At 43.3% G+C, this 24475-nt stretch overlaps 1 protein-coding gene across 4 annotated transcripts in view; it reads right to left on the bottom strand.

Annotated features, from left to right (window-relative positions):
* Window positions 1-199: 199 nt before the first annotated feature.
* Window positions 200-24475, bottom strand: part of ATRN (attractin) — a 160957-nt gene continuing 136681 nt past the window's right edge. Inside the window, exons 26-30 of one of the 4 annotated variants that reach the window (XM_043602788.1) lie at window positions 14482-14560; window positions 12090-12197; window positions 7020-7134; window positions 4565-4726; window positions 200-3476 (exon numbers count right to left, since the gene is read on the bottom strand). In XM_043602788.1, coding sequence (XP_043458723.1) covers window positions 4602-4726; window positions 7020-7134; window positions 12090-12197; window positions 14482-14560 — 427 coding nt within the window. In that variant the 3' untranslated portion in view covers window positions 200-3476; window positions 4565-4601. Of the gene's footprint in view, window positions 4727-6861; window positions 6868-7019; window positions 7135-12089; window positions 12198-14481; window positions 14561-24475 lie in introns of all 4 variants that reach the window. The other 3 variants (XM_043602789.1, XM_043602791.1, XM_043602787.1) reach the window with 3 other exon arrangements.

Genomic DNA, 24475 nt, shown 5'->3' with positions numbered 1-24475 from the left:
CTCTGTACCTCCTTCATCCCAACAGGTGTCTGAGGTGCCCACCCTGCTGACTTTACACCTTTACCTTCACTGAATGCCAAGTGCTGCCTCTGAGACAGTCTGAACACTGGTAACCATCTTAAACATTGTTTCCCTTTTCTTAAGGTTCTAATGACCAAACTGTAGAAATAAATGAAATAAAACAAACTCAAAATTAAACAGAGCAAAAACCACATTTTTACCAGATCTACTTTTATTTCAGAAGGAAGTTTGTATTATAGTATTTACTTCTGTTTATATACAAGTTCTTCACATTTGTGTTTAAAATGCACAGACCTCCCTTAATTCTCTTGTTCCTGCTTAAATTAGCTGTTATTTTACAATACAAAAAATACCAAAAAATTGCAGTCCTAAATGTATGTATAACACCCACAGTCCCCCGCAATGAAATAGTTTACAATACTTACTCCATATTTACATGAGTGCAATAGATGCTAAATTATACATATTAACAAACTAAGCTTGAATCCAAACCCAAACAAACAAACAAAAAAAAAAACAAAAACAAAAAAACCCCCCAAAACAATAACCGTAAATACCTATAAAACAAAAACATTTCCAGAGCCAGAATTAGTTCAACAAAACAGGCTTCACTAGTGTTTAGAATGTTTTGTGCACAAATTTCAGTTACTGAAAGTCGATTCCATTATTGCCTTTGAAAGCGAAGGCGCCAGTTTTCCTCTCCACTTCAAACCATCTCCCTGCAGGTGAGGGTGCTTAGGAGTTTGAACGATTCCGGGGAAATGTCTCTTGGCGGGCCTGCCATCATGGTGATTTTCGTGGTTTGGTAAATTGGGCAAACATTTCAGACTGAGAACTGGTGCACGGCCTGAGGACAGACCCCTGCCTTCCTGGGTTGTCCTCAGGGTGGCCAATTCTCACAGGAACTGCCACGAGGAGAGGTCTCTTGGGATGAGGGGCTTGAGCTGGGTTTTGCTGTTAATTCCACAAAGCTTCTTTTCCATCTTGGTCACTGCCCTAGTGTTAGCTTAGGTTGTTAGTGCTTAGTGAATATTCATTGAATGGGTGGATGGATGTTAGAAACGAAAGGATCAAAGGTGTTCTCAAAAATGACACCAGCACCCAAGGAAGTGAGTCTCCACCCTCTCCCCAGATACACTCCGTTGAGTTGACAGAGATGCACTGAAAAGGTAACATGTCTTTTTCCTACCGATAGTGCTCTGGTCTTCTCATCCGTCTGCCCCAGACTTCCTGGTGTGTCCGCAATATTGCACTTTGGGCCTCACCCACATAAGTTCTGGTATTTTCCTGTTGCTGACAGTCTTCTGTCCAGGGCTGCTTTTCTTCCAGGTTAGCTCACAACTCCTCCCACCTTTTAGAGGTGATCTCACAGGAAGTGCAGACTTCTCCCCAAACTGTGTGTGCAGGAGTAGGGGGCAGACAGGAGGCCAGGGGGTGTGCAATTCTCCAGGAGGGAACAGGAACTATTTATCAATGAACTAGCCACCCTACTCCCACCCCCAGTTTTCAGGATAGGAAACCATGGTTCTGGGAAATGGTCATTAAAATTTTAGACCAAACAGATACATCCTGGAAAACCCCTTTTTGGAAAATCTGATATAGTCTTTGAACTTAGAGACCAAGAGAAACAGTCCTCAGGACAAGATGGGTCATTGCTGGCCAAGCACAGCACCAAGAGGCTAACAGAAAGATTCATGATGCACTTGCAGAGCCAACAACAGTGACAGCGACCTTCCTGCTGCCTTTGCGTCTCCTCACACAATGCTGTTTAAATGGGCTCAATGCCCGATTTCTCCTCTGTGTACTGACAATTTCTGTTTTAGAGTCGTCCAATTAGTACCAGATGCGTTTGGACACACTGGCATGATGGGGGTGCCTTTTTTGGCTTTGTTATCAATGTATCAGGGCCCAACGAGAGGACTTCTTCAAACTTGGATATTCAGTATGTGGCACAAAAATATACTAGGTAAAACTCAGACACCGTTACATTTAATAAAAATACATTAACATAGTTTTTTGTTTTATGTACACTCTGAATGAACATTCTGGACACTACTGTATAATTATGTACAAGTGCAACATCGATGTTTTCATGACAATTTTAACTTATATACAGGCTCTCTTGTGACACGCAGGCATTTCTCTGAAGTTCCAGATGATTCCCTCCTGGTAACTGGCTCCTAAGCTGACTGCCTCTTTCTCCTGCCACTCCCTTCCTCTGGCCTGAGTCTGGAGGAAGTTCTTTGCTCTTGACTGCAAAGGAGAAGCAGGTGGATTCAGCTGTTTCTCCACTGTTGGAGCAAAATTAAATATCACTTGCTCCTTTTAAAAAATAAACTATCTTCTAGAAAAAAATAAAATATCCAGGTGGCTAAGGGACACAGTACATGTTATTTCAAGGCCTGGAAACCCATGGGGAAGAGACTTCTTTGGCCAAAGAAACACTGGTCCTTCGAACAAACAAGGATTTTCCTTATGGGAGGTCCCTCTCCAGGGGCTTCCCTCTCTCTGGCCAAGAGGCCTCATGGCAATTATAGGGGTAAAGCGCCACTCTGTGGCAGGCTCTGTGGGTGCTGTGGTGTGGAGCAGGGATGTGGGAAGCTTGGAAGAGAAGGGGTCTTTTCTAGAATTGTCTGCTCTTTACCAATGATGTGAAGAAGCAGCTTTTTGAGAGGCAAGTCTCAAAGTAGAGGTGTTTTGTGCATCAGACAGTGTTTTATGGTTCGACTTCCTTGAAAACATCTTTCCAGGCAGCTCTTCGTGGGTGAGGGGTTGGTGCTGGGGAAGACACAGCACTCCTGCTCTAGGCACTGCATTTAAAGGTGAGATGCTGCAGTCTTTGCCCTTTTGAGTATTAATTTCTCCAAATTCACAAACTTGAGCATTTTGTCATCTAAAGGTCCATCCCTATGGGGTAATGTCAGAGAACTCCAAAGTTTTGAAGCAGAATACAGACCTGGGGAGGCTGCTGCATAATGCCAGAATACAGAGCACCATACACAGGGACAACACAACACCCAGGCAGTGGCCTGGGGAGAAGAGCAGGACTGCCCTACCCCACTTAAATTTGGTCACTTTCCACTTGGCATAGTTATTCCTCCTCATCCATTTCCTCCATGTGCTTTTCATCGTCCACAGTGGTCACTGCCCCGCCCATAGCCACCACCCAGGTCTGGGAAGGAGGATGGGAGAGCTGGGCTGAGCCTCTCCCGGAGAAGAACGGGCAAACAATCCCAGGTCCTTCTCCAGGCTTTGGGCGTGCGATTCCACCAGCAGCCTGAGGATGACCCACCATCTTTGAGCAGGCTACAGGAACACACTGTTGCTTTTAGGTGCAGGGGTCCCAAGTGCTGTCATGCTCTTTTCTGTTCAAGGGAGACGTGTAACATGAACGAGTCCCTTCCTCTGTGGTGTCCTGGCAGGAGTGGCCAGAAGGGCTGGAGCAAACATCAGGCCTAGAGTTGGGGAGAGGGGCAGGGGGCACACGAGAACCACACCTTATTTAGGGCCCCTTTTGATGACAACACAAACAGGAGCTTTCACAGTTTGGTCACTTCCGCTTTCCTCTCAGTCCCTGCTGCTAGGTTAAACGTTCCCTGGGGTGAGAAAATTCTTTCCCTGGCTGCAAATCAGATTTTAGAAAAACAGCAGATTGCCAATGGTAGCTATTTAAATTTTGTAAGAATGTAGGAATGCAATTATGTAAAAACACAGGCTTACTAACTTTCCAATTGCTAGATCTATTTAAAGTCTAGGCACTTAGTGTGTGTGTGTGTGTGTGTGTGTGTGTGTGTGTGTGAGAGAGAGAGAGAGAGAGAGAGAGAGAGAGAGAGAGGAAGAGAGAGAGAGAGATGAAGAGAAAGAGAGACAGAGGGAGAAAATTTCAAATGGATTAAGACTAAATTAATCAAGTTGCTATAGAAAACTACCTACTACATCAGTTTACATTCTAAGTAACACTGCTGACCTTGACATTTAAAATAGCTCCCTTCTACCTTAGTTTGATATGATTCAAAAGAGCCAGACCATTGTTAATTCTCAACTAGAAAAAAGCTACTCCCTGGAAGAGAGAGATTTGCCTACATCGTGCAAGAATAAGTAGCACATCTTTTAAAAAAGATAGCAGGCTTCAGATGAGGACAAATTCATTCATCTGACTAATTTTTAAAAGACCACGTTCAAGAACGACGGATGGTGAATGTCTACTTGTAAACACTACATCTTTTGTTTTTTGCAAGTTGAGACGGCCCCAAGAGCAGTTTTCCACAAGTGAACCTGAGTGTCATTCCCAGCTCCCTCACTGGCTCTATACCCCAGCCTCCTCCAGCAACAACTGGATCACCCCTGGACCTGCAATTAAATCAGTGATGTCCTATGCAAAAGTAAAAGGTTAGATGCTGGAGCACAGATGGGAGAAACCGGCAAAGAAAGCTTGTGAACATGCAGAGGAGTCAGATGTTTCGAGGGTTTCCAGTCTTCGGCCCGCTTCGCACAGCATCTCCCCGCCTGCCCCCTCCCTGCAGACGGCGCTGGCACGCCACACCTGGCTCGCTCACTCACGGAGAGTCCCTGGCCCAGCCTCAAATGCAGGTCCCAGGTTGCGCAGGGGGCTGCTGCTTCCGGTTTCTCACGGCTCCTGACTTCTCTTTGTACACTATTGGCATCTGCTGAGAAATGTCCACCAGGGCGCTGGCCACTGCGAGACCTGGGGAGAGCCCACCGTGAACACGTGTTAAGGAGCAGCTTGCTTTGTTTTTGAAAATAATTTAAAAAAAAATTTTTTTTTACATTCTTGGAGTGCAATAAACAAATAAGTAAAGCATATAGGGAAAAGTCTTCCTTCCGCTTTGTGCCTCCCACCTCCCTCCATCCGAGCTCTGCTTTCATTAGTTTGTATATATTCTTTCAGGATTTACTGATGCAAATACAAATACATATTGTTCTCCCCTCCCTACTTTTTACACAAAAGATGTAGCATGCTGTTCAGTAGATCAATGAAGCAAAGAACTCTGCTTGGCAGTTGGAACATTTAAATAAGATTGCAGCCGTGCTTTAAGTGGTAAATTTTTCCTGCTGGCCTCCAAAAAGGGTGCCAAGAAAAAGCAGCACTCTTTTTGAGTAAATTCAGATTCATTCCACATAACTCACGCAACACTGGTTATTTTTGTATCTATCCTATGACACAGGTTAGGACACATTCTGGGCCAGGCTTTGGAATAAGCAAGGTTCTTTAACCACCTCATGCCTCAGTTTCCTCGTTTGCAAAATGGGGACAATAGCAGTACAGGGCCTGTGTGAGGAGTCACTGAGTGAATCCACGTAAAAATCTTAGAACAGTACCTGGCTCATCACCCCACCACCTCTACCACCTGTGCTTTAGGGACTAGTGGTTCCATTCTCCTTTTTGTACTGGGAGCTGGGTTCCCCGTGCATGTGAACAAGCTCAGGCTCAGCGCTCCGCTGAGGTTCTCAGGAGCCATGGGAGTGCTACTTGTCACTCCACTTCACTGAGCCTATAAAATGGAGGCATGTGCCTGGCACTCTTGGGGAATCCACAGCAGTGACATTGTTCCAGCAAAGGCAGAGCTGGGCACTCTCAGAGTCCTGAGGAAGAGCCATCTAAAATTGGGAGTACAGAGGAGGTTGCAGGGATGGGCTCACTTGGGGTGGGTCTCAGGTGGTGTGCAGGCTTTTATCAGGACTTGAACAGGATGGGGTCTATCAGGCAAAGGGCAGGGCAGAAAAGGCCACAGTACCACAAGCCTGTCACTTCCCTACTGCAGTCAGGGCCTTGCTCTTAGGGAGCACAGGCCAAGTCTGCTGAGCTGGGACGCAGCAGGAGACCATACTCCAGAGTTCAGGTTAATGGGTCATTCTACCCTCAATACAGGTAAAGCCGAGTTAGGAGCTGAACTCACATCCCTAGGTGAGGGCAAATCAAGCTGTTACCCTATGAAGATGACAAATCCTGGCCTGATCATGCCTAAAGGCCTTCCTCATGAAGACCCAGAAACCATTTTGAAAGCTTGGCTGGAGGCGCCTCTGAACTTGAGTGCTATAGTTGGGGGGCTGTGGAGCTCAGGGGCTGGGCAAGGATTCTGGGACACACTTTATCACAGACATAAGGCTTTCTTTGGCTAAGGCAACCCTGACCCCCATCATTTCAATTAAAAGCTGTGTAAAACATATTGTGCATATTGTCTGAGGCATCCCTCCAAAGTACTCCACGATTTTTCCAAAACTGTATTTCCTATCTCAGTGTTTGATAAGAGGATATTTATCGAAATTATGATTTATACTTGATAGAACTGCATAGAAGACACTGGTAAAACGTTATGTAGTAATCTGTAAAAATGTTTATGAGTTGTATGAAAAAAGAAGAAGAAAAAATTAGATCTATACAATCATTTCAATAAAGTTGCTGCTCAGGGCTGGAAAGGAAAGAGGACAATGAACATAGTTGGGTGTTGGATGGTACAATTATGAGTACATTTCTAAAAACTTCCTAAGTTGTTATAATTGCTATTTCTGCCTTATATTTGAAACAGAGTGAAAAAGCAAAAGAAATGTAGTCATGCTAGAAATACCAATCTGAGAGTGTCCAGCTTGGAGGAGAGCCATGAGAGTAGGTAAGATGACTGAAGAAGAACGCATGGACGGAGGGGGGACGTCCTGCATTCAAGGCAGAGTAAGGGAAAAAGAGACAAGAGAGGGGTGGCAGAGACAGAGCTGAGCAAAACACTGCAGCAAGGGAAGGTGTGGCCGGAAGCATCAACACCACAGAGAGGCCGAGGGAGCTGGTGCAGGGAGGGAACTCTGGGATCGTCCCTGGGAAAGAACCGTGACCTCAGGAAAGACAGTTTAGGGAACACCAGGCACAATGGGATCATCTTGCAGAATCCTTACAATGACATGAGGTAGGCATGAGCCTACTGTTCACTGTCGCCTCTACACCCAAGTTCACACTTCTCGGGTTTGTCACTGGCCTTCATACGCACCTGACTGCCCGGGAGGAGGGATTCCACCGAGCCCTCGAGGCAGCCTCACAAACACAGAGAGGACAGCAGCTTTGTTGCCAAAACACGGTTCCAGAGCAATGGGTTTGGGAACAGTCTGGTGGAAGAAAACAAAGAATTAACTAAAACGGTGTTTCTCACGTGTTAATACTGCAGCCTTCACATGTGATTTTTATCTATTTTTTAAGTTTATTTGAGAGAGACAGAGAGGGTGTAGAGAGAGGATCTCAAGCAGACTCCGCAGTGACAGCCAAGAGCCCGATGCGGGGCTTGAACTCACGAAACTGTGAGATCATGACCTGAGCCTAAATTAAGAGCTGGATGCTCAGCTGACTGAGCCATCCAGGTGCCCCACAGGTGATTTTTAAATATGCCCTCTGTATTAGTTTCTATTGCTATGTAACAAATTACTAACTTAGTTGCTTACAACAGCACCTATTTATATTCTCTCAGTTTTGTAGGTCAGAAGTTTGGGCGAGCTCTGTTAGAGATACAAGTATACTCATCTCTTCCATCAGTTCTGGAAAATTCTCAGCTCTTATCTCACAAAGTTCTCAAGGATCTCAGCTCTTATCTTCACAAGGTGGAAGCCCAGTTACCATCTGCACTGGCTCTTATTTGGAGGCTCTAGGGAAGAATCTGTTCAAAAAACATTCAGGTGGCTGGCAGACTCTAGTTCCTTGCAGCTGTAGGTCTGAAGTCGCCATTTCCTTGCTGGTGATCTGGAGGGGATCACTCTTCCAGAGGTCTCCTCACATGGCCCCTCCAGCTTCAGATCAGTGGTGGCATGCCAAGTCCTTTTCATGTTTCCTCTCCTGCCACCAGCCAGAAAAAACTCCCTCAGTATCTTATGGTCTCAGCTACCTTGGGATTTGTATTACTCCTACAAAATCCCTTCGTAACAGTACCTAGAGTAGTGTCTGATTGAAAAACCATGAGATGGGAATCTTGGAGGCCATCTTCGGAATTCTGCCCGTCATATCCCAAATATGCCATTCATTTCTTCAATTTGGTTGAATAAAATAACTTCCAGAACTATGGTGGCTACAGCACAGGGAAGGATGGGGTGGGTGAAAGGGCAGTGACAACAGTGGAGGTGTGCTCAGTAGTTGACGACAGAGCCAAAGACATGTGCTGATGGACTGGTTGTCCAATGAGAATGAGAGGAAGCATGGCCCAAGTACAACTCCAGGATTTTGGTCTGAGCAGCTAGGATGATGGAGGTGATATGTACTGAGTTGGGGGCAATATGCAAGAGAAGAGGTGTGGGGAGTAACATCCAGAGCTCAGCTCTGGACATGTTAACTCGGAGATGGCTGCTAAGATATCCAAGTGGGAACTCTGAGTAAGCAATGGGATAATAGGAGTCAGAGGCTCACAGAAGAGGTTTAAGCAGAGATCATGGTATTAAATATAAACCCACGATGGAAAAGATCACTGCTGTGGTCTGAATGTTTGTCTCCTTCCAAAATTGTATGTTAAATCTTAATGCCCAATACAATGATATTTGGAGGTGGGGACTTTCAGAGGTGATTGATTACTGCCCTTATAAAAGGGACCTTAGAGAGTTCCCTAGCCCCTTCCACCATGTAAGAACAGAGTGAGAAGGCACCATCTATGAACTAGGAAGGGGGCTGTCACCAGACACTGAATCTGCCAGCACCTTGATCCTGGACTTCCTAGCCTTGAGAATTGTGAGAGATTTCTCTTGTTTCTACAACACCCATTCTCTGGTGTTTTGTTATAGCAGCTCGAATAGGGCTACAACAGTCACCAAAGGAGTTGGTGTAAAAGAAGTGAGAGGAGGCCCAAAGACTGAGCTGGATGTGCACCACTGTTAAAGAGGTGGGGAGTTGGAGAGGGTTGAACAAAGAACACTGAGAAAGAGCAGCTAGAAGGTGAGAGTGTGCTGTCCTGGAAGGAGAGTCAAGAAAGTGTTTTAAGAAGCAACCAACTGGGTCATATGCTGTTGATATATGACATATGGTGCTGCTTAGTACTTAAGATTTGTCTATTTTTTTTACATCCCACAAATTGTTATTTTATCATGTTTGCTTAGATTCATGTATATGTTTACCATTTCACATATTCACAATTCCTTTTTATACCTCAGTTTCCCTCTGGGGTAAATTTTCCTTTTTTCTAGTGCATCCTTTAGACATTTCGTTTGTACAGGACTTTTTTGGTGGCCAACTCCGCTTTCCTTCTAATTGTTAGAGATCTTCATTCTATCCTCATTCTTGGAAGGCCAAGTTGCCAGGCACGCTATTCTAAGTTAGCAGTTCTCTTCTTTATGTTGTTTGGAGACACTCTTCCACGTTCCTTTGGCTTCTGGTGTTACTAATGAGAAGTCACAGGCTGTCACTTTGTCATTTCCTTTAAGTATCTTTTCTTTTTTTTCCCCTAGTTATTTTTTAATGTGGTAAAATACACATAACATTTACCATCTTAACACCCCCCCCCCCACACCGCCTTTTATTAAAGTTTCACATCCAGAGTGAAGCCCAACACGGGGCTTGAACTTCATGACCCTGAGATCAAGACTTGAGCTGAGATCAAGAGTTGGATGCTTAACTGACTGAGCCGCTCAGGCATCCTGGATCTTAACCCTTTTTAAGTGTATGCTTCAGTGGTATTAAGTAGACTGATGCTGTTATGCAACCATCACCACCATCCATCTCCAGAAGTCTTTTCATCTTGCAGAACTGAAACTCTACACCCATTACACAGTGACTCCCTATTCCCCCTTCCCCTCCAACCCCTGACAACCACCATTATACTTTGTTGCTATGGACCTGACTACTCTATACATCTTATAAAAGTGGAATCATACAGTATTTTTTTTTTTTTTTGCGACTGGCTTATTTTGCTTAAGGTTCACCCATGTTGTAGCAGGTGTGAGAATTACCTTCCTTTTTAAGACTGAATAATATTCCATTGTATGTATAGACCACATTTTACACACCCACTTGTCTACTGATGGACACTAGGGCTGCTCTTAGCAGCCTTTTAGCTATTGTGAATAACGCTGCTATTAACATGGGTGTACAAATGTATCTTTGAGGCCTGGCTTTTAATTCTTGCAGGTATATATCCAGAAGAGGAATTGCTAGATTATATGATAATTCTATTTTTATTTTTTGGAGAAAGAACAATACTGGTTTTCACAGCAGCTACATCATTTCACATCCCCATTACCAGTGCCCGTGGGTTCCAATTGTTCCACACTGTGGCAATCATCCAATATATATATATATATATATATATATATATATATATATATATATATATAAAATATATATTAGGTCTTCTCATTTTATCCTCTATATTCTTTTTTTTTTTTTTTACATTTTATTTATTTGAGAGAGACAGAGACAGCATAAGTGGGGGTAGGGTAGAGAGGGAGGGAGAGAGAGAATCCCAAGTAGGTTCCGTACTGTCAGCACAGAGCCCCACGTGGGGCTTGAACCCACGAAGTCACGAGATCATGACCTGAGCCGAAACCAAGAGTCAGACGGTTAACCAACTGAGCCACCCAGGTACCCCTATACTCCATATTCTTATTATCTGTTATATGTTCCATCTCCTGGTCTTTCTGTCTTGCATTCTGTGTAATTTCTGCAAATTCATCTTCCAGTTCAGAAGTTCTCCTTTGAGTCTAACATGCTGTTTAACATGTAAACTGAGTCATTTAAAAAATTTTAACCACTATATGTCCCATTTCCTTTTTTAAAAAAAAATGTTTTATTTATTTTTGAGAGAGAGACAGTGAGAGTGGGGGAGAGGCAGAGAGAGAGGGAGACATAGAAGCTAAAGCAGACTCCAGGCTCTAAGCTATTAGCACAGAGCCTAATCCGGGGCTTAAATCCACAAACCACAAGATCAGGACCTGAGCTGAAGTTGGACGCTCAACTGACTGACTCACCCAGGCACCTCCATTTCCTTTTTTTTAAAGTTTATTTTTTATTTTTAAGTAATCTCTACACCCAAAGGGGGCCCAAACTCACGAGCGCGAGATCAAGAGTCACATGCTGTACTGACTGAGCCAGCCAGTGCCCCTGTATGTTCCATCTCTGACAGTTCCATTTGGTTCTTTTGCAGTTCTGGTCATTCTTGACTCATGGTGTCTTCATCTTTATAATTCTCTTTTCAAGTCTTTAAACATTTCATACAGAGCTATATTATACTCTTTAGAGGTCTACTCTAACATGTGAAGTCCTGTCTAAACCCACTGTCCACGGTGCCTGCTAACTCCTTTTCTTACTAGCTTCTCTCTCTTGTCCTTGGTGATCTCTGATTGCTTGATCTTGATCTGTGGGGATCCTACAGGGCTGAATTGGGGATGTTTTCCCACAGAGAGGATATGCACTTACCTCAGCTGGCAGTCGTGGTGTGTAACCAATCTGGGACCACTTCACAACATATTTGGTTCTGGTTTTGGTTCATGATTTCTTCTTTTTGTGGGGAAGGATAGGAGAGTATTCCCTGGGAATTTCACCCACTTCCTATGAGCTCAGTAATGCTTTAATAAGTATTTGAAAATTTAGGATCTATAACTACTTCCCCAGAATATCTGAAATATTTCATCATTTTGTCAAGAGAAACTTTTATCACTTTCTTTACCACTTTTTTTTTTTTTTTTGGAGAGGTCAGTAATATTTACATTCCATGGAATGCATAGTGAATTAATGATTTTTGCCCCTTTAAGAAAATTTCCTAAGCTAATAAAAAACAATGGTTCAATTTTATTCTTTTCTAATACAAGTTTTAAAGTATTATGCCACAGGATACTTCCAAGACTATGAGACAAATCATTTATATTTTAAAATCCCTCGAACATGAGAATACTTAATGACATGAATGAAAAACTGAAAAATGAAAGCAAAAGAGTACCTGACAACATCAGTGTGTCACCTTATTGTTAAAGAGAGAGAGAGAGAGAGAGAGAGAACCTTAAGAGGCAACAGAATAAGGCTCTTGTTCTCTGTGGTTTCCCAGACTTAAAAGCATAAGTTTGGACAGGTTTTCAGGACTTCTGAATCACATTCTCACCTTTATACTCCCCCCAATAAGATCGGGAGGCTCTTCATCTGTTTCCAAGGCAACGTTTACGGAGGCAAAAGGGCGACTGGCCATTTGTTGCATCTCTCGAAGAAGTTGCTATTGATCAACATAGCAAGCATTAATGCACCGAGAACTAAGGGATTTTATTAGAGAATACCACATATTAGAAGTACCTCATCCTCCCTGGTTCAAACAAATCAAGTCCAAAATGATATCTTTTGAGACAGCTGGAGAAACCTGGACACAGACCAGGTATTAGAGAACATGAGTACAACTGTGCGATGATGGGTAAGTTATTCTGCCTCTCTGAGCCTCGGTTTCCTCATCTGTGAGAGAGCACTAGGGTCAGTAACTATTTCATAGGATTGTTGTGAGGAGTAAATTAATTAATCTATATAAAACCTCTGAGAACAGTGGCTGGAATTTAGAAATGTTCAAATGTCAGCTCTTATTGTAACAAACTTGTCTGGATTTTACTGGCATAACTTCTAATATTTTCTTATCACGAGTGATGTTGGTTATCTGGATATCCTTTCTAGTGTTAACAAGGAGGCAATATTTTTGAGTTTACTAAGAGTTTTGTTTTTAAACTAGGAATGGGTGTTGAATTTCAATAAAAGACAACATGATTATTTGGCCATGACAACAAATTTAGGTTCTATATTTACCCACTGATATAACCTATTCCAATAGGTTTTCTGGTATGAAATGATCCTTTTATTACACTGGTCAATTAGACTGCTGCACCTACAGTCATTATATGACTGGCCTTTTCTATGCATATAATGAGTTAGGGCTCTTTTAAGCTTTCCATCTTTTCCCTTACTTGGGAACAGTTTATGTCTTTTGGAACTAAGTAATTCTCATAAGCACTCAAGGAAAAAATAGACTAGTATTATTTACATAAGCTCACCTCAAAATAAAAATCCCTGGGTAATGCCCTCTGTGGAGACAGTAATATTTTGACAAGTTTTCAATTCCTTCCCTGGCCACTGGTTTATTGAGGCTTCCCATTTCTTTCTTTCTTACTCCATTTGGGTAACTTACATTTTTTCAGAACACTGTATAATTCATCAGGATTTTAAGATGTCTTAGTAACACAGCTATGAGAAAAATCCCTCTGAATATGTTACCCACTGAATTTTAAAAATGATAATTAAAAGGATGCAACATTATCTATATGATAACAACACCTTTACATGGGTCAGAAAAGCGGTCATGGCCCCCAGGAAGAGGCCCATATCCTGGAGCCTATGCTAACCTCATTATAGACACTAATGTTCAGTGAACAGTGCTGCATGCCTATGAGTTTTGATTTCACACATTCCTGTTCTCTTCTAAATCTTGTCTACAGATCAATTTTTAATACAATTAATTTTTTATTTTAAAGAGAGAGCGCACGAGTGGGGGAGAAGGAGGGAGAGGGAGGGAGGGAGGAAGGGAGGGAGAGAGAGGGAGAGAGGGGGAGGGAGAGGGAGAGGGAGAGGGAGAGGGAGAGAGAGGGAGAGAGAGAGAGAGAGAGAGAGAGAGAGAGAGAGTGAGAGAGAGAGAGAGAATCCCAAGCAGGTTCCATACTTAACACGGAGCCTGACGTGGGGCTTGATCCTACAACCCTGGGATCATGACCTGAGCCGAAATCAAGAGTTGAACGCTCTATCGACTGAGTCACCCAGGTGCCCCCAGATCAATTTTTATGTAGAAAAGGGCATGAGCAGATACAGAAAATCAAGGAGCGTATGTCAGTCTGGATCTCAGTGCCCTTCCATTAGCAACGATGCAATAGACAGGATGACTAGAAGGCAAATAATATCGGTGAAAGTTATGATAAACAAAGATCTTATGCTGTAGTTTTTAACCAAGTTTACTTATTTGATTTGTCAATTATAAATATTTCCTTCACTTACTGGTATTTCTTTTGGAACACAGCACTAGAAATAAATCAAGACTCACTAAAAAATAAAACTCAAGCAAAAACTTAACTAGACTAGACACCGATTTATCTTTCCTTGAGTGAAGAGATATTTCTGAGATGCTTAGCTCATTAATTTTACTTTCGTTCTTGTGAAAGGCTCTGCTACTGAGCCCTCAGATCTCCTGCCTGAATTAAGGACAGAGTGCCGGTAGAATATGGGTAGAACTGAAATCTGCAAGTCAATATTAGAGTTTCCTTTTAGAAAGTTAAAAGCACGTGGTGCAGAATTAATTATACTCTGTATAGCACTAACTGAAATCTACTGACCACATTTTGCGGAAAGGGCAGCACTACTTCCCCTACAGTATGTCTTTCAATTATCACTAAATAGCTAAAACTGACTTGCTTTAGAGGAACAGAAAGGAAGAAGCTCTTACAGGCAATCGCGAACCATCCACTGAGGCTTACCTCTCTACGCCTGGAGGCCCAACAACTTTGTTTGATCTTCCAAACCACAGCAGCCACCAGGAGCAAAGAGAGGAAACAACTGTGAGAAAGGAAAGTACTGAGTTATTATCCCAGCCCCCAGAATCAGCACTGTCACCCACACTGCAGGTCAGGCAGGGAGTGCCCTCCCAATACCAATTCCAAGCACCTTTCTGATGATTCATCACAACCATGTCCTGGTTCACAGGAAGCCAGTATGAGGAGACTCTCAGAAGCTGAGCTTCCTGTCCTACATCAAGACAGTACTGTCCCAACAAGGCAGCGGGAGAGAGCTGCAACCTCCCACTGGGTTTTTTATTGGAATGACCTGTCATGGCTCATCCCAAATAAGAAAAACAGTTCTAGGATAATAATAATGAACGACAAGTGTGCCATTTAACTGAATTGGCAAGCCTTTACTGATAAAGTCTAACAAAATGAGAAAAGTTAATTATTAAAGTAACAACCAGCTTTCCATAAGGAAGAGGTAAATACACAAGAAATAATCTTCCATATAATAATATATTCAACTATAGTTTTACAAAATAAACGCATATAATTTTTATAAAATAAAGTCAACCTCAAACCGACCACTTTCTCAAAAGTATTAGCAGAGAATACCTCCCAGTGGTCTTGTAACTGCAAATGCTTTCAATGTTCTCTCATCTGTAAACCAAGTGTGGAAGGTTTGAAAAGCTACCCTAACAGCAGAGAGAATGAGTGACTTCTGTCATCTGCAAACGTAAGGCATTTGTACCATGGGGTCGGCTTCCAAGTACCCAAATGTGGGCCAGAGGCAGGTCCCCTCAGGCCGGCTGGAGAAGGGCACTCTGAGGTGTGAGGATGACTGAACTTCCACCCTCTCTCAAGTAGAAACCTCAAGGCTCCCACAGCCCACCACTGCCCTGACATGAATGAGGGAAGACCCTTCCGATGGATTCCCTGACTAGAGAGAAGGGGCTTCCAGAGTCATCATTCAGGCGAGAGCCTTCAGTTCCTGTCTTGCTGGGCACCTTGGCTGTCCTGACACTGCTGGTCTGTCCCTCCTCCCTGACAGTCTCTATTTACCCTTTAATCAATACTTTATTGAGACAGGGCTTGTTCTGGGCCCACAAAATACACTGATGAACTGAACAAAAGACTAGTGTTCCCATGGAGTTTACATTCCGTCAGGAGGAGCCGAAAAGTAAATAAAATAAATAAGCAAATTACAGAGCATGTTAGAAGGTAGTAAATGAGACAGAAATAAAAAGAGGGTTCAGGGCAAGGGGGTTCAGGAGTGACAATGGCACTATAAAGCAGTATGGTCAGAGTGGGTGAGCCTAACTTCTTGAGGAGGTGACATCTGAGCAAGACTTGGAGGAGGTGTGGGGGGTGGCTCAGGGGATGTCTACAGAAACAGGCCTGGGTGACGGGCTCAGCCGTGCACACACCCAGAGGTAAGGACATACCTAGAGCTGCTTGAGGAACCTGAGGATGCCACCATGGCTGGGGTAGGGGCAGTCAGGTCACAGATAAAGGCAAAGAAGTAAGGGGACACAGACCATGGAAGGCCTGCAGGCATTTGAGTGGGGAAGTATCATGATTTAACTTATGCTGAGGAGACCAATAGGGCAGCGATGGTAGAAATAGGGAGCCCAGCAGTCTAGGAGAGATGATGGTGGCTCAAGCTAGGCTCTGGTAACAGGAGTGTGAAAAGCACTCTGGAAATCTTGACATAATTGGAAGGTTGAGACAACAGAATTTCCTGATGTGCTAGATGTAGGGTATGGAACAGAGAAGTCAGAGATTTTGGCCTCAGAAACTTGCCATCAACTTAAACAGGGAAGGCTCTGGGTGGAGCAGGTCCAGGACAGCAGTCTGAATTCTGAGAATCTGCCTAATCACTAAAGGGAGATGATGTGGGCAGATATAGGAGTCTGAAGGCTGGGTGCCAGGTCTGGCCTGGAGATGGCATTTGGAGTCATTAGTACATAGTTAACCCTTGAACAACACAAGGGTTAGGGGGGGCTGACCTCCCGCAGAGTCAAAAATCCACGTATAAATTATGACTCCTCCAAAACTTAACTACTAATAGTCTACTACTGACAGGAAGCCTTACTGACATCATAAACAGCTGATTAACTCATATTTTGTATATGTATTATATACATATGTATTATATGCTGTATTCTTACCATGAAGTGAGGTATGGAAAACAAAATATTAAGAAAATCATAAGGAGCGCCTAGGTGGCTGAGTCAATTAAGCATCTGCCTCTTGATTTTGGCTCAGGTCATGATTTCGTGGTTCGTGAGATTGAGCCCCACGTCAGGCTCTGTGCTGATGGTGTGGAGCCTGCTTGGGAGTCTCTCTCCCTTTCTCTCTGTCCCTCCCTGACTCGCGTGCTCTCTGTTTCAAAATAAATAAATAAATATTAAAAAAAATTTTTTTAATGTTTTATTTATTTTTGAGAGAGAGAGAGACTGAGCATGAGCAGGGGAGGGGCAGAGAGAGAAAGAGGGAGACACAGAATCTGAAGCAGGCTCCAGGGCTCTGAGCTGACAGCACAGAGCCCGACGTGGGGCTCGAACTCACAGACTGTGAGATCATGACCTGAGCTGAAGTCGGACGCTTAACCGACTGAGTCACCCGGGCGCCCCTCAAAATAAATAAATAAATATTAAAAAAAGAAAGATAAATTACATTTACTGCACTGTATTTGTTTAAAAAAAAAAATCTATGTATAAGTGGACTTGCACAGTTCAAACCTGTGTTGTTCGAAGGTCACCTGCATATTGTATTTGAAGTAATAAATCTGGATGAGATCACCCAGGGAGTGAATGCAAATACAGAAAGATGTCCTGGGGGGGCACCCCACTTTTGAGAAGTTGGGGAGAAGAGGAAGAAGCAGTAAGGGAGTCTGAGAAGAGTAACCCGTCTTTCTCGGTTTCCACGCACAATCCTGTTTTTTTACATTTTTGTTCTAATAGAAACACAAGGAGGCAGCATATCCACATATAAGGGCAAGAAGCGAATGAGAACAGTTTCCAAGTTGGCCAAGACCCTACTGATGTAGCTGAGTACAGGGCTGTCCTCAGAGGTGAGCACCCTGGTACCACTCAGAGGCCTTTCCTGGGACTACCCTCAAGCCAGAGGTGTAAACCAGGGCAGCTCAGTGTCCCCTGTCCCCCTAGGCCTAGGTGGGGCTTCTGTCTTCAACGGAGACTTGTTAAAAACACCAAAAACCCAGCTGCTTCCACCAGTTCCAGCTTTTCTAAGAAGCGACACAAACAGCATACCAATTCACAGTGATTGTCCCTCAAAGCTGGTATGTGCATGATTTCTCCCAGGGCAATACAACAACAAAAATTCTAGTTATTTCAAAAAACGTGGCGCTCGCTGATACACCTCCTTTCTTTTCTTCCTTCCGCTAACTTATGTACTGGTGGTGCTGTAACTCAGTCTTCACCCTACTGCAGTCTCTCTTATTAACTATCTCCCAGATTTTTCTATGTAAATGTAATTTTAAAGAAACATTATACCATGAAAATTTTCAAACAAACACACAAGTAGAGGGAATGATCTAGTGAATTCCTTTGCGTCTATTACTTATCCTCGGAAATCATTAACATTTTGCCAATGTCACTCAAAGATCATCAAAGTGTATTTCTCGTTTTAAACCTAGGACACTAGTCCTAGGCGGAGTCTCTTACTTCCAGCCAGCATGGTACCTGAGGAGAAAACAAGAATCCTTTTGTCTTTTTATCCTAAACCTGCTCCTGCTTATCCAAGGTTTGCACTTTCCTGAGACTATTCTAAAAAAAATCCATTTCTTAATTCTAGGTTTTTCTTCCTATCTTTTATATAGGTCTTCAGAAAACTCACAATTTGTGTGAGAGCTCAGCTTTTGGGGCATCTCTCTGTTTTCTCACCAGCTTAATTTTAATTGTGCAGCTAGAATGACATTTTTTTTTTTTAATCTTTATTTTTGAGAGAGAGACAGAGTGAGAGTGGAGGAGGAACAGAGAGAGAGACACACAGAATCTGAAGCAGGCTTCAGGCTCCGAGCTGTCAGCACAGAGCCCGACGCGGGGCTCGAACTCACAAACTGAGATCATTACCTGAGCTGAAGTTGGACGCTTAACCGACTGAGCCACCCAGGCACCCCTAGAATGACGTTTTTGAGAGCATCTTGAACTTTCCGTCCAGAGGGCATGGCATGACTATTAACTAATGGTCATGTTTTCCTGCCCTTACAAGTCTGGCTTTTCTAAAACTATGTATGCATTTCTTGGCCTGGCTTTGACCTCCAAGCTAACCTGAAAGCAGAGATACCACTGCTTCTTCCCATGTTCCTGTGATTTTACACTCATCATTCTGGTCAGAATTAGATCCAGAGCGGCAGGAACCCATGATCACTTCTATCTTCTGGAACATGAAATGGATTTGTCAAAATGTCTGTTGTCAGTCTGGCAAGGGTCTAGCAGAAGTTCAGATAATTACGTTTTACAAGTACATTGTATCTTGCCTACATCAGAAATTCCCATTACATGCTCTCCTTTTGGCCAGGTGAGGTGATGTCACCTATTTCTCCTTTTTAACCTCACTCAGATGCTGCCCGGGCACCCGTGACTCCAGCCACAAAGACTTCCACAGAGTGTTAGTGGGTCTCTTCTTACTACTACCAGTTGTCGTCCTAACCACTCTAGCACTCACTCCCAGATACAAAGCCCTTTCACACACATGATCTCATCTAATTCCCAGAGCAAGCAAGTGGGTCTTATTATTCCCATCTTCATACACAAGGCTCCTACTAGAGCCTGGATTAGCATCTAATTAAGACATAAAGAGGGTTTAATGGATTTGTCACAATCTAGAGTTTATGTCACTGTGCCTGAGTCTGGAAATACTTTGCATAACTCAACTTATACCGATTTTCTCACTTGAATCACTGAGCGCCCCCACAACATCCCGATCTACTTCTCTTCTGTGTTATCTGAGCTATTTTTCAGAGTGCTTAGGATCGTTTGGATACCTTTCTTTCCCCCTTATTTTCATGTAGATCCTTTGGGACCTGGTTAACTTGCTTGAGGAAAATATTTTCTTCCCCATGCTCATAAAAGGGACTCTATTCTCAGTTAAAAGATCATCATCATTCCTAGTTCTTAAAACAAAACTCAGAAATAAACAAAGTTCTGGATTCTTTTCCAAAGGTTCCACTTTCAAAAGGTAGGAGTGACAATACCACCATCTGTCCTTGTTTACTAGACAAGATTCCATGGTCTCTAAAGATGTCCCCAGTCAATTCTGATGGTGTCATTCAGTCTTCCACCAGGCGGCAGAAGAGACTGCTCCTCATTGGGCTGGTGCTTAGCAGCAGGGTCATCTCATTCTGTACACATGTTCCAAGAATACACCTGCTAACTGGAACTACTGAATTAGCATGCAGCCTCTCCATCCCTTCAAAGTGTGCCATCAACCAGCACCAGTAGCTTTCTTCCCTCAGAGAGGTTGGTGCCTATGGTTCCTCAAGACTCTGCAGTTCTCCTGAAGGCTTAGTTTACTTTCCACATATATTTGCAAATGACCGTGTACTAGGTACTGAAGGTATGCGTGTGTGTGTGTGCACGGATGAGAGACAGCGTCTCTGCTCTCTTGAAGCTTAAGAGTCTAACTGTGGACACAGATATGAAGCAAGTAAACTGTGAGAAGGACCACGATGAAAAATAGTATTGTTCTATGGGAGAGAATAAGGGAAGACCATTTAGTTCTGGGGCTCTGGGATGAAATCCTGGAGGAAGTGATGCTGTGCCAAGTTTTGAAGGATGAGTGTAGTATAATAAAAAATGTATTTATTTGGTCTCTGTCCTAAGTTCCTGGCACAGAGGTCCTAAAATTCTTAAAATTTTCTGAGTGACAGGAGTGTCCCCCTCCCCACTTTTTTAGACAAATGTTCACAACAGCTTTATTTATAATAGCCAAAAACTGGAAACAGCCCAAATGTCCATCTCCCATCAAGAAGTGAAGAAATAAATTGTGGTTGATCTTTACATAAAATATCACTCAGTATTAAAAAAATTTTTTTTAATGTTTATTTATTTTTGAGACGATGCAAGAGACAGAGTGCAAGCAGTGGAGGGGTAGACAGAGGGAGACACAGAATCTGAAGCGGGTTCTGAGCTGTCAGCCCAGAGCCCGACGCGGGGCTTGAACTCATGAACGGTGAGATCATGACCTGAGCTGAAGTCAGACGCTTAACTGACTAAGCCACCCAGGTGTCCCAAAATATCTCTCAGTATTAAAAAGGAATGAGCTACTTTTAAATTTGATTAAAAATTAAAAAAAATATATATATCTTTAATAGTTTTTTTTTGTACAAACTGATTTACACAGTTTTAGGTATAATTTAAAAAATGACAGGGTCTCTGGGTCTGAATGAGCTGTTTTTTTTTTAGAACAAGTTTATTGAAATGTAATTCAGGAGGGTCCTTTGTATCCTAATGAATGACTCATGGGAGGGAGGGACCCAAATAGCTTCAGGATGGAGGCTGGTCACCAGAAAAACCAATCACATGATTAGAGAGCTAGAATGTTCAGTGCCCTCCCTGCTGCATCCCCACCCAACAACTAGAGGGGAGGGGAGATGGCTAGACACTGAGTTCATTAATCACATCTCTGTAATGGAACCTTGAAGGAAATGAGGAGCCATGAAGTTTGAGGGAGCTTTTGGGTTGGTGAACACATATGTTCATGTGCTGGGAGGGGGGCATGCCCAGAGAGGGAGTGGAAGCTGTGCTCTCTACCCACCCCTATAACCTGCCCTATGAATCTCTTCAATTTGGCTGTTCCTGAGTTACATTCTTTCTAATAACTGTAATTTTAAGTGCTGTGCTTTTTCTGAGTTCTGTGAGTCATTCTGGCAAACTGTCAAATGTGAGGAGGGTCACAGGAACCCCCAAATTTGTAGTTGGCCAGGCAGAAGCATGGGCAGCCTGAGGACCCATTCGTGGTTGACATCTGAAGTGGGTGCAGTCCCTGCAGACTGAGCCCTTAACCGGTGGGGTCTGTGCCAACTCCAGGTAGTGTCAGAACTGAACAGATCTGCAGGACACCGAGTTGCTGTCAGAGAATTGGATGTTGTCTGGAAAAACCAAGCAATGAGTAAAACTATAGAGATGAAGGGTAGGGAGAAGAAAGAAAGAAAGAAAGCATTTTCCAGGAAAAAAGGAAAACCACGTGCAAGTACTGTGAGGTAGGAAAGGAGCCTGGTGCTTGTGAAAAATCAGAAGATGGCTCATGCAGTGGGACTGCAGAGGAGAGTAGCATAAGATGAATATGGAGATGTGAGCAAAGGTCAGTTGACCTGGGTTAGTTTAGATACAATGAGAAGCCACGGAGTATAAGGGAACAGATGTACACGGATTCATTTTCAAGGTCTCCTCGGATTTTGTGTGGACTGTAGAGGGGCTCTGACTGCGGGGGGTGTGGTGAGGGAGTGCCTGGTGCATGGGAGACAAGTCACTCCGAAGTGGCAGCAGGGCAGACAGTGAGGAAGGACCAAAAAGTTCGCTTCTGGGAGTGTTATGCCACAGACGGGATGGCAGAGTTCAATCGGAATACAGGATGAGAAGATGGCCAGGGTCAAGCTCTGGGAGAACATCGACAGTGAGAAGCTGACAGAAAAGTTCAACAAAAGAGTGGCCTCAGAGCAGTCTGGGGTCAGAGAAGGCCAGCAGAGTCTCAATGACGGGTGGTCAGCTCCTTGATACTGATGAGAATCAAGAAGATGACAACTAAAAAGCATCTCTGGGATATGGCAACAGAGATGCTCTTGCTGCCCTCCACACACACACAAATTTAGATGGAGTGTGGTGATGGAAGTCAGAACAGAGAGGGCTGAAAAGCAAAAAAGGTTTCTAGTACAAGGATTCTTAAGGGCAGTGAAAACACTCCATAGGGTATTAGGAGACTGGATATATGTCATTATGTATTTGCCCAAACCTATAGAATATACAACACCAAGAGTGACCCCTAAGGTCAACTATGGGCTTTGGAGGATTATGATATGTCAGTGTAGGTTCATCCTCGGTAAAAAATATACAACTCTGGGGAGTGATGTTGATGATGGGGGAGAGGCTATGCTTGTGTGGGGGCAGGGGGATACGGGAAATCTCTGTACTTTCTTCTCAATTTTGTCATAACTGTAAAATTGCTTTAAACAGAGATTCTAAAAAATTTAAACAAACAAACAAAACCAAACAAAATAAAAATGTGCTGGAGCCCACAGCCAATGGATACAAGGAGGGAAGGGAACTGCCACAGTGTTCAAGGGGAGCTACATTCAGCGTGGCCACAACAGGCGGCTTCTTCCCCATTCTGTGTTTGTGCTAAGCAGTGGGAGACAGCAGCTGAGACAGTGAGCCCTGGGCCTGGGGCCGGGCAGGCCAGGCAGGACGGTGGCCCTTTCACTCAGAAAACAAACTAACAGTACAGCTTGCCCAGCAACACGCTCTGCCCCTACTCCACACTCACTAGAGGATGTGACACACAGAAACAGCATCCTGGAGGATGTGACACACAGAAATAGCATCCACACACAGACAAATGGCAGTCTTCAACACATCCCCAAATCAGACATTTTGAGGAAACCAATACTGTGAAAGACAGGCATCAAACAACAGCAACAAAACCCAAACATCCGAGGAGAGTTATTAATAATAGCACAAAATAAGACTTCAAAATAAAATAAAATAAAATAAAATAAAATAAAATAAAATAAAATAAAATAAAATATAAAATAAAATATTAATCTCACAAAGGAACATGAGAAAAAGCTACATTCACAATGAAACAGGCCATAAGGAAAAATATATTAGAAATAAAATGCAAAAGTTAAAAAAAAAACTTATCAGATGGACTCAACAAAGGAAATGGACCCAACTTTGGATTACATTAATGAGCTGGAAAATACTGCTGTGGAGCTCACATAGAATGCAGTGCAAAAGGAAAATGAAAGAATAAGTGAGTTCAGTTAAGAAATATAAAGGACAGATCCAGAATCTTCCTCATTAATCTAACAGAGAATTCTAGAATTCAAGCAAAAGAATGAAAGGAGTAGAAACAAGCAAAGAGAAGACAACACTGCAAAACTCAAGACTCCAGTCCTCAGTCTGAAAGCCCCTCCTCCTCGCCCCGTATCAAATTCCTTCTCAGGTCCTTTCTGAATTACTCAAACGGTCCTGCAGAACAACAACATCCAACAAAGGGAAAGGCATGGGACACATAAGATGGTGTGAGAAAAAAAATGGTAAAACTTACAAAAATTGTTCCTACACAACCTAAAATGACTACAATCTAGAATTTAAATCCCAGATAATCGCTACTTCAGAGGCCACCGGATGGCTGTGCAGGCTGTTACAGGGCTCACTGAGAGCCTCATAGCAGACAGCTCTTGTAGGGACTGGACTCATGAAGCTGCCAGGAGCTGAGGCCGTGGTCCCATCCCCTTCAGTGGCTGTACAATCTTCTTTCCCATCTGACCTCCCATGCTTTAGCTTGCGTGTGGATGGATGTAATACTGCCCCAGGCCCTGAATTCACAGAACTTTCAGCTAACTTAGGGTTTCTCAATGCCAACTGAACATAAGAATCACGAGAGAGCCTTTGAAATATCACAAGGATCAGGTGCCCTAAGAGATCAAGGAATTGGCATCTCTGGGGCATGGGGCCCAGGCGGCTCCTAGTGCTTTTTAAATTTCCCAGGGTGTTCTAAGGTACAGCTAGGGCTGTGAGACATGTAACTGTTTCAGGCTCTCAAACCCAATTTAAAACCTGTAGGAGAGGCCTCTAATTGGCCCTGTTCATTTTTGCATGTCAAATTATAGGTTCAGCTATGTATGAGTTGTTCTTAAGCTCCAGCCTGGTAAATAAGTGCATTGAAAGGTGATTAAGCACTATCATAAGAGTCCCAAAGGGGATGGACTTTGGGGTGAATG

This window comes from Prionailurus bengalensis, chromosome A3, assembly GCF_016509475.1.
Source record: "Prionailurus bengalensis isolate Pbe53 chromosome A3, Fcat_Pben_1.1_paternal_pri, whole genome shotgun sequence".
Lineage (NCBI taxonomy): Eukaryota > Metazoa > Chordata > Mammalia > Carnivora > Felidae > Prionailurus > Prionailurus bengalensis.
The sequence above is the reverse complement of the archived record's forward strand: the minus strand, read 5'-3'. Positions and strand labels throughout refer to the sequence as shown.